The 19,430-nt window shown below is 37.4% G+C and overlaps 1 protein-coding gene and 1 pseudogene across 1 annotated transcript; one reads left to right on the forward strand and one right to left on the reverse strand.

Moving 5' to 3' along the window:
• Positions 1-1,576: 1,576 nt before the first annotated feature.
• LOC138425177 (putative olfactory receptor 2W6) lies at positions 1,577-8,435 on the reverse strand (annotated as a pseudogene).
• A 6,360-nt stretch (positions 8,436-14,795) lies between these two features.
• LOC138425615 (olfactory receptor 2B2) lies at positions 14,796-15,737 on the forward strand. Its single transcript, XM_069563737.1, has one exon. It carries the CDS (start codon positions 14,796-14,798, stop codon positions 15,735-15,737), a length of 942 nt encoding a protein of 313 aa, XP_069419838.1.
• Positions 15,738-19,430: the final 3,693 nt, after the last annotated feature.

Here is a 19,430-nt window from a genome sequence, read left to right on the forward strand (position 1 = left end):
TTATTGACTCTAGAGTAGTGCATATCTAAATAGTGTAGAGATGAGATAAAAATTAATTTTTATCATTGTTCAGTAGAGAATGATTCTAAAAGGATATTTCCTTTATATTTCTGAGTCATGAAGATCTCCTGGAGAAGGGGATGGTAACCCACTCCTGTAATCTTGCCTGGAGAATCCCATGGACAGAGGAGCCTGGCAGGCTGCAGTACATTGGGTTGCACAGAGTTGGACATGACTGAAGTGATATAGCATGCATGCAACATGTAGTATATTTTCATGGCAATAGGACACATACTATAAGTTGTTTTTAGTGAAAGACATGAGAAATGCTAAACTAGGAATCTTTATATTCAGTACATGGGTAGCATTAATAGTGTCCTTAGTAAACATCATCATGGCTTAGAATCACCTTTCACTTAGTTTATAAATTAGGAAGAATCAATTATATTCTAATTTTTCTACCTTCTTATGGGAATAATAAAAATGAAAACTAAAACTTATTTTTATAAGCCATAATTAATCTAAGATAAAAACTAATCTATTTGGACAAAGTATAAGAGTTAGTGCTCAGAATAGGAAAATATTCACTTTGTATGTAAAAATGATATGCTTTGAGAAAAATTTATTAGCTATTTGGTATTTTTCTAGGGCCTCTAGGTTAATCTAAGCTTTCTTAAATATTTTTGGGTGGGCTTAAATGAGAACTTGCTAAACCCATGCTTTATCCAGTTCCTAGTGATAACACTGGCCATGCTCCCAAATTTTGGAACCCTATTCACTTGTAATGAAATTCTAACATCATATATGCTTTCCTAGGTTATGAGATGGGATTTATCTGATTGACAACATTTCAAGTCTGAAGAAACATGCTTGCCTTTAAGAGTCAAATATATTTTCCTTACAGCTGGTGAGGTATTGCAATTGTTAATGTAAATGTGAAACATTCAGCATCCAGAAAACACCCAATCATAAATATTCTAACAGTTCCCCACAGTTCATCTTATTGTGGCATTTGGCACTATAAAAGCACATATGAACTTTCTAGGAATTTTACTTCACTAATTCTAAGTTCATTTTTTCACATATATTGAGGACCTGAAAGTGAATATGAAGTCACTCTGTTGTCCAACTGTTTGCAACCCTATGGTCTGTAGCCCGCCAGGCTCCTCCGCCCTTGGAAGTAAGAATACTGGAGAAGGTTGCTATTTTCTTCTCCAGGGGATCTTCCCAACCCAGGGATTGAACCCAGGTCTCCCACACTGCAGGCAGACTTAACCATCTGAGCCACCAGGGAATCCCATACTGAAAATTTATTCAGTACAGATCATTGTGTTGGAAGCTGGAATAGGTACAAAAATGCATGGTGTCTACATTCATGGATAGTATTTTGTAAGCATAGGTCACTGTCTGATCCTGGATTGGAGATCTCCTTGTGATGAATTCTTGGCTTAGAAGGACTTGAGAGGAATATAAGTGATGGTCAGCTCAGGAATTTGCACTTTCTCAACCTAGCTAAACCACTGAATTCCTGCATCTCATTAAGTCCCTTCTCAGTCTGTAATGTCAGAACACTCCTTTATTTGATAGGTCTAACAGCATATACAGAAGGTGGATCAAAAGACAGTCCCCAGATCTGATGACTTTTTACTCTTACTTCTGCCTCCCCTTTCCCTAGTACCTTCTTCATGGCCTCTTTAACATCTTTGTTTCTCAGTGTGTAGATTAGGGGGTTAACACTGGGAGTGACTATTGTGTAGAAAAGAGTAAGGAACTTGCCCTGGTCCTGGGAATAAGTGTTTGCTGGCTGGAGGTACATGTATATGATCGTACCATAGGAGAGAGAGACAACAATGAGGTGGGAGCTACAGGTGTTGAAGGCTTTCTTTCATCCAGCAGCTGACTTGATCCTTAGCACAGCTCGTGCAATATAACCTAAGAGATGACGATGAGGATGAGTGGTGCCAGGATGATAAAGATTGCCGAGGCAAATGCCAGTGCCTCAAGTGTCATGGTATCTACACAGGCCATGCCAATTAGTGCTGGCATCTCACAGAGAAAGTGGTCCACCTGCAGATGCCCACAGCGAGGTAGCATCAACATCTGGGGTGCCATTATGAGAGAATTGCCAAAGCCACTCAACCATGCTGCTGAAGCCAGCTTCCCACAGAAATGCAGGTGCATGATAACCATGTAGTGCAGGGGTCTGCAGACTGCAGCGTAGCGGTCATACGCCATGACAGCCAGGAGCACACACTCCACCCCGCCAGAGCCAGGACGAAGTAGAGCTGGATGGCACAGCCCAGAAAACTGATGGTTTTATCTGCACCCCGAATGTTGTAGAGCGTCTGAGGGATGGAACTTGCGGTGAAGCACACATTTAGGAATGAGAGGTTGGCCAAGAAATACATGGGTGTGTGCAGCCGGGAATCCACAACTGCAAGTAAGATGATGGTCATGTTGCCAAGAAGAATCAGCAGATAAAAAGTGAGGACAACCACAAAGAGGATCAGCTCTAGGTGGGGACGATCAGAGAAGCCCACGAGGATGAAGCCTTCAAAAGCACTTGTGTTGTACTTGTATTGTCCAAAATGGAAGTGAGAATCAATTCGTAGGTAGGTTGATAAGAAAAGTCCGGGGTCCTGGAAGAGGAAAGAGGGATCTGGAATTCTCAAGGAGGAGGAAAGGACAGAGCTGATGATTGCACAACAAAACAACTCATCTTTCTCAAAGATATGCTTTTCCTTAAATTCAGTACCAATGATATGATATGGTATGATATGATATAACAACAATGTATCCTGCTTGAGGACATGTTTCTCCTTCTTGAGAACATTCTAACTAATCTTGTCATTTAAAATGTATGTTGTGGGAGTGGGTCTGGTGAGACCTTTCCACTGTTAGCTCTAATCTTGTTAATTTAAGATTTATGTTGTGGGAATGGGTCTGGTAAAAATATATAAGGCCTTGATAAGACTAGCAAGTGGGCCACTCTCCGTCCACCTTCTGATGTCTATGTCAGAAGCTTTCTCTGTCCGTTTTTCACTTTAATAAAACTCTGCTACACAAAAGTTCTTGAGTGATCAAGCCTGGTCCCTGGTCCTGAAGATAAATCTTCTTCAGAGATCACAGATTTGACATTGTTCACTGTAAGTTATCAGAAGTATAGCCAAATATAACAACGAGGAATAAGAGAGCTCTCCAGGAAGAATATTTTGACTAAGCCTTTATTATTTTAGTATTATTCTTGTTGTTGTTCAGTCAGTAAGTCATGTCCGACTCTTTGCAACTCCATGAAATACAACATGCCAGTCTTCTCTGTCCTTTACTATCTCAAAGAATTTGCTCAAACTCATGTCCCTTGAGTCAGTGATGCCATCCAACCATCTCGTCCTCTGTCGCCTCCTTCTCCTTTTGCCCTCAAACTTTCCCAGCATCAGGGTCTTTCCCAATGAGTCAGCTCTTTGCATCAGGTGGCCAAAGTATTGGAACTTCAGCTTCAGCACCAGTCCTTCCAGTGAGTATTCAGGGTTGATTTCCTTTAAGATGGACTGGTTAGATCTTCTTGCTGTCCAAAGAACTCTCAAGAGTCTTCTCCAGCACCACAGTTCAAAAGCATTAATTCTTCGGCACTCAGCCTTATTTATATTCCAACTCTCACATCCATACATGACTACTGGAAAAACCATAGCTTTGACTATATGGATCTTTGTCAGTGAAGTGATGTCTCTGCTTTTTAATATAAGGGGTTTGTCATAGCTACTCTTCCAAGGAGCAAATGTCTTTTAATTTCATGGCTGCGGTCACTATCTGCAGTGATTTTGGAGCCCAACAAAACAAAATCTGACACTGTCTCCACATTGTCCCCTTCTATTTGTCATGAAGTGATAGCACCAGATGCCAAGAATTTAGTTTTTTGAATGCTGAGTTTTAAGCCAGTTTCTTCATTCTCCTCTTTCACCTTCATCAAGAGGCTCTTTAATTTGTCTTTCCTTTCTGCCATTAAAGTGATACCGTCTGCATATCTGAGGTTGTAGATGTTTCTCCCGGCAATCTTGATTCCATCCTGTGATTCATCAAGCCCAGCATTTCTCATGATGTATCCTGCATTAAATAAGCTGAAAATATACAGCCTTGACATACTCCTTTCCCAATTTTGAGGAATATTGGGAATTTGTATTAGCTACCCTTTGGAGCACTAACTTAAGGTTTTCTACTTTCTATTTTCCTCAGTTGCTGATTCCTTTCCAAAGATGGTACAGGGAAGGCTATGCATGCTTTAGGGGGGTGAGGGTGAGGGGTTGAGTAAAGACAACAGGTAGGGCTGAGTTCTAAGCTGTTACTGCCTCCAGAGATTTCACTGTATTGGTTGCACACCACATCACTCATTTTATTTGAACATTGCAAAAGAGTCTTTCAAGTTTCACATGAGCAATACAAACTTTTTGAAAAAGTTGTTTGTATTCATTTTTGTTCTGAATTCTCTTTCAATTGCCTGAAAATATTTTCCTTCATTAGTCAGAATCCTTACAATGATTATGTATCCGTTTAAAGACTTGAACAGCTGTGTAATAACTATCCACAGTCCACATATTTCAGGTGATTGACATCATCAGACATCTCTATATCCTGGCCCTGTACCTTATATCATGGTCCTGGTAAGTCAGCAGAGTCAGAAATCAGAGCATTCTTAAAAGTCATTAGAATCAGAGCATTCCTATACCAGAAGGGCTAACAGCTACTAACCTACATGTAGAAAATGACTGTGAACTTCATAACTATATCTCTAAAACAACTTTCTCTTAGTCAGTTGACAAAAATTTGTACAGCTACTTTATTACCAGTTGACATGAGAATTATGATGGGGGAAATGGAGTTAGTGGTTTAACTAATTATGGATATGTTTTTTGTCTTGGTTTGTTTTTTGTTTTTACAAATTTTTCAAACACATGTATTTATGTGAACACATTGTAGGATCCTTCCTTCTCAGAGTATTAGAAGGGGCCCACAGAAATGATGGTCTGAACATTAAGCTCAATCAGTTTCATGGCAAATCCACCTCTGACATTGCCCATGAAGCCACCCACATCAGCAAAATCTGTGCTATTAACTATAAACTTAGCTCAAATCAGCATCAAGAATTCTGTTTTCAGGCAAGATAGAATTGCTTTCAGAAGTCTTCAAGAACTAGAAAAGGCATAATAAAAAAGAAAATACCAGGGAGCCACAGGAACAACAAAGATAAAAAATATTGATTCAATTAATGTTCAATAGTGAAGAACTTGTGAAAAAGTGAGCTGAAGTTGCTTTTCCCTGAAGTTACTGATTCTGTATGCAAATAAGAAGCTGGTAAAGGACCATTAGAAGAGAATAGAGGGAGAAAAACTCAGAAATTTGTTGTTCATGTACAGCAAAGTGACAAAAATGAATTGACAGCCTGAACTACAAGGTAATTTTCCCCTAAAGGTATTTGACAAACCTTTATGTAGGGAGGGAAATTTAAAAACTATGTCAAAATCTCTCAAAAGATTGAGAGATCAATTGAATTGGTACTGAGGAGTTAAAGTTTAGAGTTTATGATTAATCCAGAAGCATAATACTGTCTAAGTCTGTTGATGTTGTGAATAGCAGAATGTCATTCTTTTTTATGCTGAATTTTATTCATATATATATATATATATGCTAATATCTGGAGAAAATCAAAACACTAACTGGAAAAGATACATGAATTCCAGCATTATTTACAATAGCAGCATTATTTACAATAGCCAAGATATGGAAGCAATCTAAGTGTTCATCAACAAATGAATGGATAAAGAAGATGTATACTAATATGTGGTTTTTTTGGAGAAGGAAATGGCAACCCACTCCAGTATTCTTGTCTGGAAAATCCCATAGACTGAGGAGCCTGGTAGGCTACAGTCCATTGGGGTCGCAGAGTCAGACACGATTGAACGATTTCACTTTCACCTTTGGCCAAATGCGTTTAGTCAAGGAAATCGCTGTGATGACTGTCCTTATTTGGAGCAAGCTTCAGCATTCCCTTTTATTTCTTGGAATACTACCACACTTTTGGGACTCTAATGCTAAAATTTCATTTTATTTATTCATCTTTTAGCTGTGTCATGTAGCATGCAGGATCTTAGTTCCCTGACCAGGCATCAAACTTTTGCCCTCTGCCTTGGAAACAGAGTTTTAACCTCTGGACCACCAGAAAAGACCCGTAAAGTTTATTTTAAACTTTAGTAGAGTTTGAATGTATCTCTACCCCCATTTCCTCCTAGGTAAGCCATTATCTCCAGCCTTTTGCAACATTTCTCTTACAGAAAACACAGCAATGCTTACCTTTCTACTACAGACCTTCATTCCCTGCCTACCCTACCATTGCAGGCTTTTGTTCCAATATGCAATATATGTCCCATTTTTTAAAAAGTCAGATAGTCAAAGAGTAACATACCAAATAACCTTCTCCTAGAGATTCTTTCCAAGCAAAAGAAGAGAGCTACACTAATTAAACTGATCTCTTAAAAACGAGTCTTGGTGGTAATGAAACGGAGCAGGACTCTATGCTCTTTGCCTACTATGTCCTCTGCCTGCCTTTTGTCTGTGGAAAAACTTCAGCCAAAGAATAAATTTATTCAGAGAAGTGAGAACACACAGAAAGGAAGGAAAACAAAGGAGACCAAGTAATGGTTTAGTCATTAAGCATAGGCAAAGACCTTTAGTTCCTTCTTAAGGCTATAGACAATACTCTGAACCATATCCTGAGAGCTGTCTTGTAGATACTGAAACTCCCACCAGCTGGAGAGTTCACTGCATGTTGTAGCCATGACAGAAGCTGCCACAATTCCTCAAGAAATGGAAACAAACATACCCTGGGATTGAAGATTAATGGTATTTTAAAAAGTCAGGATGATTCTGGTCAGACCACTGATGACCCATTCCAAGCTGTTGTGCTGTTTCTGCATGTAGGCCCTTTCTCAGCCCATAGAAGTTCTTGCCCACTGATTGTCTGTGGTGGAAAGTGGCCTTTGGACAGGAGTCTGCCCACTCCTTGCCCTGCACTGGTTGCCAATATCTAAAATAAAACAAACTTTCCTTTCCACCACCTGGCCTCCTTATTGAGTTTTTGAGTATTGGAGCAGCCGGATCCTGCTTTTACTTACAGTAAGAAAGGAGGCATATAACTCTTTGGTAGCAGTGCCAGAGGTTAAAAAAAAAAAAAAAAAGAATAGAAATTGGACTTCCACTTATGTAACCAATTTCCTAACACATTTTATTTTAACCACTCTAAGCCTCTATTTCTATATCTATATATCTTTGGAAATAATGGATGACTGTCTCACAGGGCACTTATGAGGACCTAGTGAAACAATCCTTTCAAAGCACTCAGCACTGGTGTCTGGATAATAATAATAACCTCAATAGAGCCTTCCCTATTTCCAAGATCTTGGATAAGTGTGCATTACTTGATACTTTCTAAATTTAAAGAATTCTGAAACAATTTCAGTTTGTATATAGTTGGTCCGTTCTGCAGAATAGGTATTTACTTTTATTCATATTTTCTTTAGTTCTTTCTTTACTTTCTTCTTAAATTGTGATTTTTTTTCACTGAAATGCAATCTGTTAAAAAAAACAAACTACAAATACAATTCATACCCTAGTTCAATTTGTCCCCTAACCATCCTCAACCTTACTCCTACTCTTATGTAGAGAAGTAACCAGTTTCATTAATTTAAAAGACTTTTAAATATACACAAAGTCTCAATTTGTTTCTTTTCTAGCTTTACTTCATGCCCCATCTTCCTCTAGATATTACCCTCTGCCCCTTTCCAGATTATTCAAGCTACTGTTAATTACATAATAATATTAAGAATTAGTCATTCTTAGTCTTAAAAAGATAGATATTTTCTCATGTAATCTCATACAGACACACAAAGCATAATAAAATCACACTTCAGTGTCTTAAATTATTGTTTTATAAAAGTAGGACCATGTTATGTATTTGTTTCAGCATTTTTGATTTCCTCATTTAGCAAAACCTCAAGAAAACATCTCCAAGACATGTGTTAGTGCTATAATTCCTTGTTTCAGATGAATGAACACTTTCCATTCTGTGAATATATTAATTATCTAGTAAATTTCTTATCAAAGGACCCTGTACTTTTCTTCACCATTGGTCATTAAAACATTTCTGCATTAAACATTATTGTTCATTTGTCCTTTTTAGGGGAATGATTCCTGCAAATTAAAGTACTAGATTGAGAGTTTATGTAGTTTTTACAAACCATTACCATATTTTTCCCCAGGAAAACTTGTGACACTTTGAATTTCCACCAGTAATCTGTGAGTAGAACTTTTCCTTCATTCTCATTGGCAATAAAATTCAATTCTTCTTTTGCTTCCAGTCTGGTAAATATGAAGAGCTTTATCATCATCGTTTTAATATCTCTTTCTCTATTTGAGAATTTGGCCACACTTTCTTATATGTCTTGTTTATTTGGGTTTGATATTCTAAATCACAAAGAGTTGGGCACAGCTTGGTGACTGAACAACAACAACAGATTGTCTATTCATATAATTGCTTTCCTATTGGGATATTTGTGGGTTTTCCCCATGTTTGTTAAAATCATAATCTTTTTTCTGCATTATAAATATATGTCTTCTAAATCTACTCACCTGGAAAAGAAATTGAAAAGAACTTGAATAATTAAAATAAAAATATAATATTTGGGCCAGAATAAATACTATAATATAAAACATTTAAATCTTACAAGACAATCTATATAATCATGAGTTGAAGAAGAACTTGGTTACTAAATGGAAATTTTAAAACTCTATAAAAAATATAGAATATATTGGTTCTACATAAATTCTTTAAAACTGCTTTATGCAAAACGTGTTATGAACCAAGTTAAGCATTTCTCTTAAGATAAAATAAATTGAGGTCTATTTTCTGATACACAAATCAAAGGTTTGGTAGCATAACCTCAGATGGGTTCTCAGCAAATTTACACACAGAATAAAAATTTCCTTCTGAGAGAAATAAGTAAGTCACTTTAGACTGGAAAATGAATTCCAATTCAATAGCAGAAAGTCCAAACTGTCTTTGAAAGGTATTTTAGTTCCCATTGTCATTTTGTCTTAGACAAAGTTGAGGATTCAGTCCCTGGAGAAAGGGTTTGCTGAGCAAATCAAAAATGAAAGAGGAATGTCTCTCCATAAAGCTCTCCTCCTTCCCACTGGGTATTCGGTTAATTGCTATAAACTATGGGGGAAGACTTTTGCAATTCAGTGTTTGAGATTTCTGCCAGAGACCAAAGCAAATACCAACATTGATCATCCATTTTGAAAAACTAGTTGGAAAAAAAAAAAATCTGAAAATAGCAGTTGGTGCACTAATTACAAGTGATGCCAGAACACCATTCGGATCATCTGTAATACTTCATTCTTATCTTCCAGTTAACTCTGAATGGAGACATCATGACTTGCTACATTTTTAGTATAACTAAAAAAAGCTGAATGAATTTCATCAAATCAGTTATACAACTAAATAGTATATGAAGATGACAGTTTATCTGTGCATTTTAAATTAGCCCTATTTCAAACTCAAGTCTTCGTGGACATAAAATTGATCTATCGCCAGTGTTTAAGATGGAAGTCAGTAGAATATATTTCAAAAAATTACTAAATAAAATGACATTAAAATTTGAGTATTCTAAGCATGCATTTCATGGACTGTTTATATTTCAGATCTCAGCAAAGACCAACAACTTATCTGTTAGGAAAAATCTGATTTTATCCAGCTTCAGCTTCTAAAAACTTTTTTATATAGTATGTGTAAGTATATGTTTTATATATGTGATACAGTTTATATTTTATATCATTATATATTTAAGTATAAAGTACATATGTACATACAAATTATATGTTATGTACAAATATGTTCATATGTTTTTTATACACAAATATTTTGAACATATCCGTAAAATCTATGGGAAATAAGAACTTTAGAGCAGGTCAGCTTTAGGTTCTAATCTTTAGTCTGTTATTTACTAGCTCCAGGACCTGAGGAAAGTAATTTCTCTAAAAATATAAATTCAGTTTCTGCCTGAAAATTTAATATTTAATAAAATGGAAAATTTTTTTGACAAACTTCCTCGTATTGATGAGCCAGTTTACAATGTATTAGCCATGTGAAAAATGACTCCTATCATTCATCTTTTTGGGCTTCTCTGGTGGCTCAGACAGTAAAGAATCCACCTATAATGTGGGAGACCTGGGTTCAATCCCTTGGTTGGGAAGATCCCCTGGAGGAGGGCATGGCAACCCACTCCAATATACTTGCCTGGAGAATCCCCATGGACAAAGGAGCCTGGTGGGCTACAGTCCATGGGTGGCAAAGAGTCGGACAGGACTGAAGCGACTGGACAAAGTGCTTCGAGTTCCCGCATCACTATCATACTTTGGCTAACATAAGCATATTCATCTTTACACTCCTGCAAGAATATGGTATCTATGTGGTATTTAAAAGCCTACCTCATAGGGATATGAAATAATTTGAGAAAATGTAACAGTGAAGTTTTTGTGCTAAAAGGAAAATACCATTCCCATAGTCTTACTGAAGGTAAAACTGATATCCAAAGCTATTTAATAACTTGCTCAATTATAGAATGATTTACTGGCTATTTGGGGACTAAAATTCTTGTTACTTCTATTGTCTCAAGGCTCCTTCCATAGTGTAGCTTAAAATGATGCTTCAAGACTCTGTTGAATTTTACCTTTTTGAATGTTCAAAGTCAGATATGGGATAAGAGAATTCAGTAGAGAGATGATAAATATAAGATTAATATGTCAGAGATAAAATTTATTAATATTTCATCAGCAGCTTTCTAAACTTCTCTCCTATCAACTTCCAGTAACATCTGTATTAATCCAGTTATACTCCCTTTCTAATCTCCTTGATATCTCTCATAATTCAAGTGTTTTCTTCTGCTGTTTTCTTGAATGCTACTCAAAATGAAATAAACAGTATCTTGCGATTCTGGCAATGTATGTTTACTCAAAAGCAGAGGAATCTTCTCAGTGGCCTTTCAGGAATTAGCCACAATTGCAAGCAATTAGAGAGATGTCCACAGGTAATACTCAGGAGCCTGTCTGATATAATTTCAGAGAAGCAGATAAGGACTTCCTAGGTTTTTATTCTTTTGTTTTGTTAATAAACACTTCAGTCCTAACACTGGGGATATGAATCAGAATTCAAATTACTTAAAACTTCTAAAATGCAAAAATAATACCACAACTACTTAGTCTAAAGATATACTTTCAAAATGGATAAATATTTGAGGTTACTGTGTGCTTGAAAGACGGGTGAATGTACAAAAAAAAAAAAAGAGTAAAGCAGAATACAAGAATTCAATGCTCTGAAACCTCCTGTTTTCTCTCCTCATTACTTTCTGGCTCCATCATCTTTATATCTTATTCTGCTCCAGTGCTTTGTGCTGGAGTGATAAATATTTTCCCCCTTACTGTGCCCTCATTACAGAACATGAGAGGATATTACATATGACAAGATATGTGAACTAATATATCATATTGATGCAGAAACAGTTTATCATGTTTGTATGTAGTGAATCTCAGAGGGAGAGGGGTCAGTTGATTAAATAAATTAACTGATTTCCTCTTCTGTAATCTTCCATAGAGAAGACTTCCTTGACTGAGTTTCAGGAAGTAACATCCTATCTAGGATCAGTCAGGAAAGGACATTGCCCATGTGAGAGGAGAAAATACATGCAATGTCCCCCATGATGAGATACCTGCTGAGCAATAATATAAGAATTGTGTCACTCTTCAGTATTACATTTAAAGAGATACTGCACCTTATCCAAACAGGAATACTGAGAATGAAAATGGCTCTATTACCAAACTGCAGTAGGAGACAACTCAGCAGTCCTGGGTAAACTGGGGAGTGTCATTCACCCCAGTTACACGGACTAGAGGGGATCTGTTCAACACTTGTGTAACTCAAGGAAATTACGGATTGTGTGAAATCTCTCTACTGATGCCATTTATCCTGTTTTACCTGATTCCTCCATTCCTTGGCAACATTTTTTTTTTTTTTTTGCCAAGAAAATACAAAATGCCCCCATACAATCCATCCCTTAGAAAAAAATCCTTGCAGATTCAGACATAATTTTTAAAAAACATGAAGAATTTAAAAAATTAATTTTCTTGCAAAGGTCTGCACCCGAATGGGGATCAAAGTACTAAACCAAAGCAATGCTGGTCTGAGAGTAAAATACAGTGAGTAAATTAGTGTGTGTGTGTGTGTGTGTGTGTTTGTGCCCGTGTGCGCTCAGTCCCTCAGTTGTGTCAGAATTTTTGTGACCCCATGAACTGTAGCCCACCAGACTCTTCTGCCTGTGGAATTTTAAGTGAGGACTTTTTTTTTAATGTTAAAAGAGTAATATCTGCTTTTTAAAAATTAGAACAAAAAACAGGTAAATTTATAAATAATTCTGCTTACTCTCCACCATCCCCATTTCTTAGGAGTGACACTTCTGTATTCTTCAAGGTAATTTTTAATTTCTGTATTAGTATCTTTATGTATGTATGTATAAAATACTATCTTTAAAATTGATAGAATCAGGCTATACAAATGTTATAAAAGTAACTATTTTTTTTCATTTAGAGATACATTTGAACATCATTTTATGTCTATATCGACTATGTTTCTCAAAGTTTTTATCAAATGAGAGCAAGGCAATTTTTAGGGGACTAGTAGTCCAAGATGGAGAAGGCAATGGCACCCCATTCCAGTACTCTTGCCTGGAAAATCCCATGGATGGAGGAGCCTGGTGGGCTGCAGTCCATGGGGTCGCTAAGAGTCGGACATGACTGAGTGACTTCACTTTGACTTTTCACTTTTATGCATTGGAGAAGGAAATGGCAACCCACTCCAGTATTCTTGCCTAGAGAATCCCAGGGACGGGGGAGCCCAGTGGGCTGCCATCTATGGGGTCGCACAGAGTCAGACACAACTGAAGCGACTTAGCAGCAGCAGCAGCAGTAGTCCAAGAATAAGAACAAAATTAAAATACACGTTACTAACATTCAAATGAACTTGAATAATCATGAAAAATTTATATTCTGATACTGATAAAATAATAAAATAATTTATGGTGTCCTGTTAAGATTTCTTCAGGGCGAATACACGTTTAGCAGGTGGAATTGACATATCAGCAGTTTTAGAAATTTCAGGGCCCTGAATAGCTTTTGCTTAAAGCATCTCAAGAGGGTTTCCTGTGTGGCTCAGAGGTAAACAATCCACCTGCAATGCAGGAGACACACGAGATGCAGGTTTGATCCCTGGGTTGGTAAGATCCCCTGGAGGAGGCCATGGCAAGCCACTCTGGTATTGTTGCCTGAAGAATTCTATGGACAGAGGAGCCTGGCAGGCTTACAGCCCATGGGATCGCAAAGAGTCGGATATGACTGAAGCGACTGGGCAAAGTGTCTCAGAGTTCTCACATCACTATCATACTTGGGCTAATATAACCGTGTTTCTATGTGCCAGGCACTATGCCAGCAAATTTTCACTGAAAAATCACATTTATACTTCACAGCAGGTGGTAACTAGGATCCTTACTTTGAGGGTTGATAGTTTGGGGGCTAAGGAGGAAAAAGGAAGGTGAGTTTTCAACTGGCAGAGCCATCTTTCATTGGTAACTTGAGAAAATTTATAGTTTTATAAACCATAAGTAATTCCTCTCTGAGTAACCTCAGAGGCCTTGAAACTAAGTTTTTTCATCCACACTGCTTTGTTTCTAAGGGCCCAGGTCTACACTAAGCAATGTGTGTATATGTTTCATATCAAGACAATGTAAAAAATCACGATTATCTTCACAAGTGAGAACTTGAAGATCAGAGGATAAGAAACATTCCCAGTATAATGTAACTAATTAGGCAAGGTAGCCTATGAGCCTAAGGCCGGTTCCGTATTATTAAATAATTTCATATGAATTCTGAGCTTCTAAAATAAAAAATATATATGTCCTCAGTTGTATCCATTATTAGATACTTTCTACATGTTCTTCTTCTTCTTCTTTTTTTTTTTTTTTTTTGAGGGGATGAGATTTACACAATTTTAATTTACACAGTTTTTACACAGGGAATCTCATTGGCATTAGGAGAAAATAGATGGCACTAGGGGTAAAGAGTTCACCTGCCAAAGGAGACGCAGGAGATGTGGGTTCGAGCCATGGATTGGGAAGATCCCCTGGAAGAGAGCATGGGAACCCACTCCACTATCCTTGCCTGGACAATCCCAAGGACAGAGGAGCCTGGTGGGCTACAATCCATAGGGTCGCAAAGAGTTGGACATGACTGAAGTGACTTAGCATACTCTCAGAGAAGAATTTCAAATGGCAGGAACTGTGTCTATAACTATTTAATAGAAGGTACTGAGGGTAGAAAGAAGTGAGAACAATGAATTTACAGAATAACAAAAGATCAAATTTTGATATTTTATAAAGAATAAGTTCTATGAATATGGAAACTGATGTTACTTTAAATTTTTTGAAATTTATTTTACTAATATACTTAAATAAAGATAGAAACACTTGAAATACTTGGAAAGATAAATGTGTATATTTTTGTAAATATATTTTCACATTATTAATAGCATCATTCTGTAAGTTTATACAAATTGTTAGAAAAATGCTTAAAACTGACAGTAAATAAATGTGCTTGTTAACTTACTTTTTATATTCCAGAGAACCAAGAGCTGACCATTTAACATGAACAGGATCAATGAGAGTGTCCCCCAAGAGTTCATCCTCTTAGGTTTCTCAGATCGACCATGGCTGGAGCTTCCACTCTTTGTGGTGTTCCTGATTTCCTATATCTTGACCATCCTGGGCAATCTAGCAATAATTGTTGTGTCCTGTCTGGATTCCAAGCTCCATACCCCCATGTATTTTTTTCTTACCAATCTCTCACTCTTGGACCTTTGCTACACCACAAGTATAGTCCCACAAATGCTGGTAAACATATGCAGCATCAGGAAGGTGATTAGTTATGGTGGCTGTGTGGCACAACTTTTCATTTCCCTGGCTTTGGGTTCCACTGAATGTCTCCTCCTGGCTGTCATGTCCTTTGATAGGTTTGTAGCTATTTGTCGGCCTCTCCACTACTCCGTCATCATGCACCAAAGGCTCTGCCTCCAGCTGGCAGCTATATCCTGGGTTAGTGGCTTCAGCAACTCAGTATTGCAGTCCACCTTGACCCTGCAGATGCCACTCTGTGGCCACAAAGAAGTGGATCACTTCCTCTGTGAAGTCCCTGCTCTGCTCAAGTTGTCATGTGGAGACACAACAGCAAATGAAGCTGAACTATTCTTTATCAGTGTGCTATTCCTTCTAATACCTGTGACACTCATTCTGATATCATATGCTTTTATTGTCCAAGCAGTGTTGAGAATAAAATCAGTGGAAGGTCAGCGAAAGGCATTTGGAATATGTGGCTCCCATTTGATAGTGGTGTCACTTTTTTATGGCACTGCTATCTATATGTATTTGCAACCACCATCTCCTGCCTCCAAGGACCGGGGAAAGATGGTATCCCTTTTCTATGGAATCATCACACCCATGTTGAACCCCCTTATATACACACTTAGGAACAAAGATGTAAAGGAAGCATTTAAGAGGCTGATTGCAAGGATTTTCTTAATCAAGAAATAGGAATACCCAAATGATAAGCCTTCTTAAAACTTGAAGTTTACTTATTTTAATAATTTAATAAATTAAATTATTTAACTTAATAATAATTTAATTTAATCCATCCAAGTTACTTTAGTCTACTCTTAGAACTGTTATGATGACCTTCTTCAAATAAAATGTCACTGACAAAAAACTGCACTTATTTCCTACTGTCTACCTATAGTCATTGTACAAGTCCTGAGAACTGGTGCATTATGATCCTCTAAAATAGTGTAAGCATGAAATATTTAAAGTCTCAGGCTTTATAACACTGGTTTGTATACTTGGTAAACCGCCTTAAACTCCTGTGAGTCTAGAATAAAAGCTCTGGAAACATAACATTCAAAGGTGCTTACACATCACAAATATTTTCTTAATTACAGAAGATGCAACAGAAGTCCATAAAGCCGTACAAAGCTCCCCCCCAAACCTTATAGATATAAAGTTAATGATAATAGCTTAAATTTTAACACTAGTCCCACATTAAGACAATATTTGGGTTGTACAATGATTTTTCTTCCACAATTTTACCTGGATCTCCTCTCATGTCTATACTTTCCATTTACCCTAAATTGAAGTATCTTATCTTATTTCATCTACCAAATAAATTTGTATTTATTTATTTATCTGAATCACACACTCTTTATTGGAATTTTTTTCATGATTCAATTACCATCTATGTTATCTGTCTCCTTTTAAGCCCTAAAGCAATTAGAATCTAAATCATAAAACTAGCACAGTATATAACAATATTCATTATTTGTTTAATGTACTTCCTTTATTCAAGAAAAAATCTTATTATGTTAGTTCCCTTAGGTAGCATAGATTATAATTTATACTTCTTCCACATGGCCTTCAGAGCTCATCAAAGTGCTGAGAAAAATATTTGCACACTGTGAGTCAGTTTTTGGCTGATTTTATGAATAGCTGGCGTGCTGCAGTCCATGGGGTCACAGTCGGATGCGACTGAGTAACTGAACTGAACTGATGAATAGTTGCACTATAGTCATTTTAACTGCTTCTTTTTCTAATTACTTCTTCTACTAAATACAAAAACATAAAGTTCAATAACTAAGAAATACAATTAGCATGTTGCCTCTGAATACCGGTATTCAAAATGTACCAAAAAGGTACATTTCTGCCTCAGTGTAATTTTCTGACACAATATGGTGGATCTTAAAACTTCAACCTGCATCAAGACCACCTGGAGGGCTTTTAAAATCCAAGATCCCTGGGAATCAACCCACCTACACTCCCAGAGTTTCTAAAGTAGGAGGTCTGGAGGGAGGGGCCAGGAATTGCATTTCTAATTAATTCTCAGGTTGTGAAGATCAAGGAGTGCACTTTAAGGACTGCTGTGCTAATAGTTAAAATTAATAGAGGTCTTGCTAGTACTGGGGCTCGGGGTGGGCCACCATATCACAATGGTATTATTTTGAGTTGAAGTTGCTTGAGAAGCAGCAGTTACAAGAAGGAAACTCTGACCGTCCTCTATCCCCCGGAAAACAGAGAACAAATCTCTCATGTGAAAGGTACACTCCCCACATTTGGAGGTAGGAGGACATCCTGATCACCATAGACAGGGAATTTGGGCTAAGAAGCCAGTATAAACCAACCGTCTTTAATTAAACATACAAATCACTGACTTCAGTTCTAGGATTTACATTTCAGTTCAGTTCAGTTCATTTCAGTCACTCAGTCATGTCCAACTCTTTGCGACCCCATGAACCGCAGCATGCCAGGCCTCCCTGTCCATCACCAACTCCTGGAGTTTACCCAGACTCATGCCCATTGAGTCAGTGATGCCATCCAGCCATCTCATCCTCTGTCGTCCCCTTCTCCTCCTGCCCTCAATCCTTCCCAGCATCAGGGTCTTTTCAAATGAGTTAGCCCTTCACATTAGCTTGGCCAAAGTGTTGGAGTTTCTGCTTCAACATCAGTCCTTCCAATGAACACCCAGGACTGATCTCCTTTAGGATGGACTGCCTTGCAGTCCAAGGGACTCTCAAGAGTCTTCTCCAACACCACAGTTCAAAAGCATCAATTCTTCAGCTCTTAGCTTTCTTTATAGTCCAGCTCTCACATTCATACTTGACTACAGGAAAAACCATAGCCTTGATTAGATGGACCTTTGATGGCAAAGTAATGTCTCTGCTTTTTAACATGCTGTGTAGGTTGGTCGTAACTTTCCTTCCAAGGAGTAAGTGTCTTTTAATTTCCTGGCTGCAATCACCATCCGCAGTGATTTTGGAGCCCCCAAAAATAAAGTCTGACACTGTTTCCAGTATTTCCCCATCTATTTGCCATTAAGTGATGGGACCAGATGCCATGATCTTAGTTTTCTGAATGTTGAGCTTTAAGCCAACTTTTCCAATCTCCTCTTTCACTTTCATCAAGAGGCTCTTTCGTTCTTCATTTCTGCCATAAGGGTGATGTCATCTGCATATCTGAGGTTACTGATATTTCTCCCAGCAGTCTTTTTTTTTTTTTCTCCCAGCAGTCTTGATTCCAGCTTGTGCTTCCTGCAGCCCAGCGTTTCTCGTGATGTAGTCTGCATATAAGTTAAATAAGCAGGGTGACAATATACAGCCTTGACGTACTCCTTTTCCTATTTGGAACCAGTCTGTTGTTCCATGTCTAGTTCTAACTGTTGCTTCCTGACCTGCCTATAGGTTTCTCAAGAGGCAGGTCAGGTGGTCTGGCATGCCCATCTCGTGAAGAATTTTCCACAGTTTATTGTGAAACACACAAAAGCTTTGGCATAGTCAATAAAGCAGAAATAGATGTTTTTCTGCAACTCTCTTGCTTTTGTGATGATCCAGTGGATGTTGGCAATTTGATCTCTGGTTCCTCTGCCTTTTCTAAAACCAGCTTGAACATCTGGAAGTTCACGGTTCACGTATTGCTGAAGCCTGGATTCACATTTAGAGAGGTACAAACATTGTAAAACCAAAATGTTTCTGCAGAATATTGACTAGAGAACTGAGGAATCAGAACATAATGCCTCTTAAAGAACTACTGAAGGCCTAGCTTTATTTAACATGGAGTGAAAATGCTTTGTCAATGTTTGATGTAATAGTTCTCTTCACATATTTGAAGGGCAGTCACGTAGAGTATTGTTTGATCTGTGAAGGATAGGATTCATATTAATGGGTAAAAATAAAGTTGGTATTATATTAAAAGGGATTCACAATAAAATTTGAATTATACCATGATGAAATAGTTAAACATTTTTGGCAATATGGGAAAATAGAAATCTATATAAAATAGGCTCAATTAATCTACCTATGTTTTTCCTTTTTAAATTCTGCTTTAGAAATTTTCTGTAGCTAAATCACATGTCATAACCATTTCTGTGAATGATCAAAGAACAAAAGTAGACACAGAGAAAATGATAGATACAACCAAGCCTTTAGAAAAATGTCATGTAGAAATTTATTCTTGTGGCTTCTAAGGGAAGAGTTAGGTGGAAGCTACTGTGATTCAGTGAATGGGAGTCAACACTGGTAAAAATAAAGAAAGAAAGAAAGAAAGAAAGAAGTTTAAATTAATAAGTATCTCTGTGAAGACAGGATTTTCAATTCTGGAGGGAAGTTGGACTACATGGCTGGTAAGATCATTCCTGATCCAGGAAGTCTGTGGCTATGTCAGTAACAATTAGGGAGAATTCGGTTA

Source organism: Ovis canadensis, chromosome 20, assembly GCF_042477335.2.
Source record: "Ovis canadensis isolate MfBH-ARS-UI-01 breed Bighorn chromosome 20, ARS-UI_OviCan_v2, whole genome shotgun sequence".
NCBI lineage: Eukaryota > Metazoa > Chordata > Mammalia > Artiodactyla > Bovidae > Ovis > Ovis canadensis.

Coding starts and splice junctions, on each gene's coding strand:
- LOC138425615 (XM_069563737.1), top strand. CDS start 14,796: ATGAACAGGATCAATGAGAGTGTCCCCCAAGAGTTCATCCTCTTAGGT.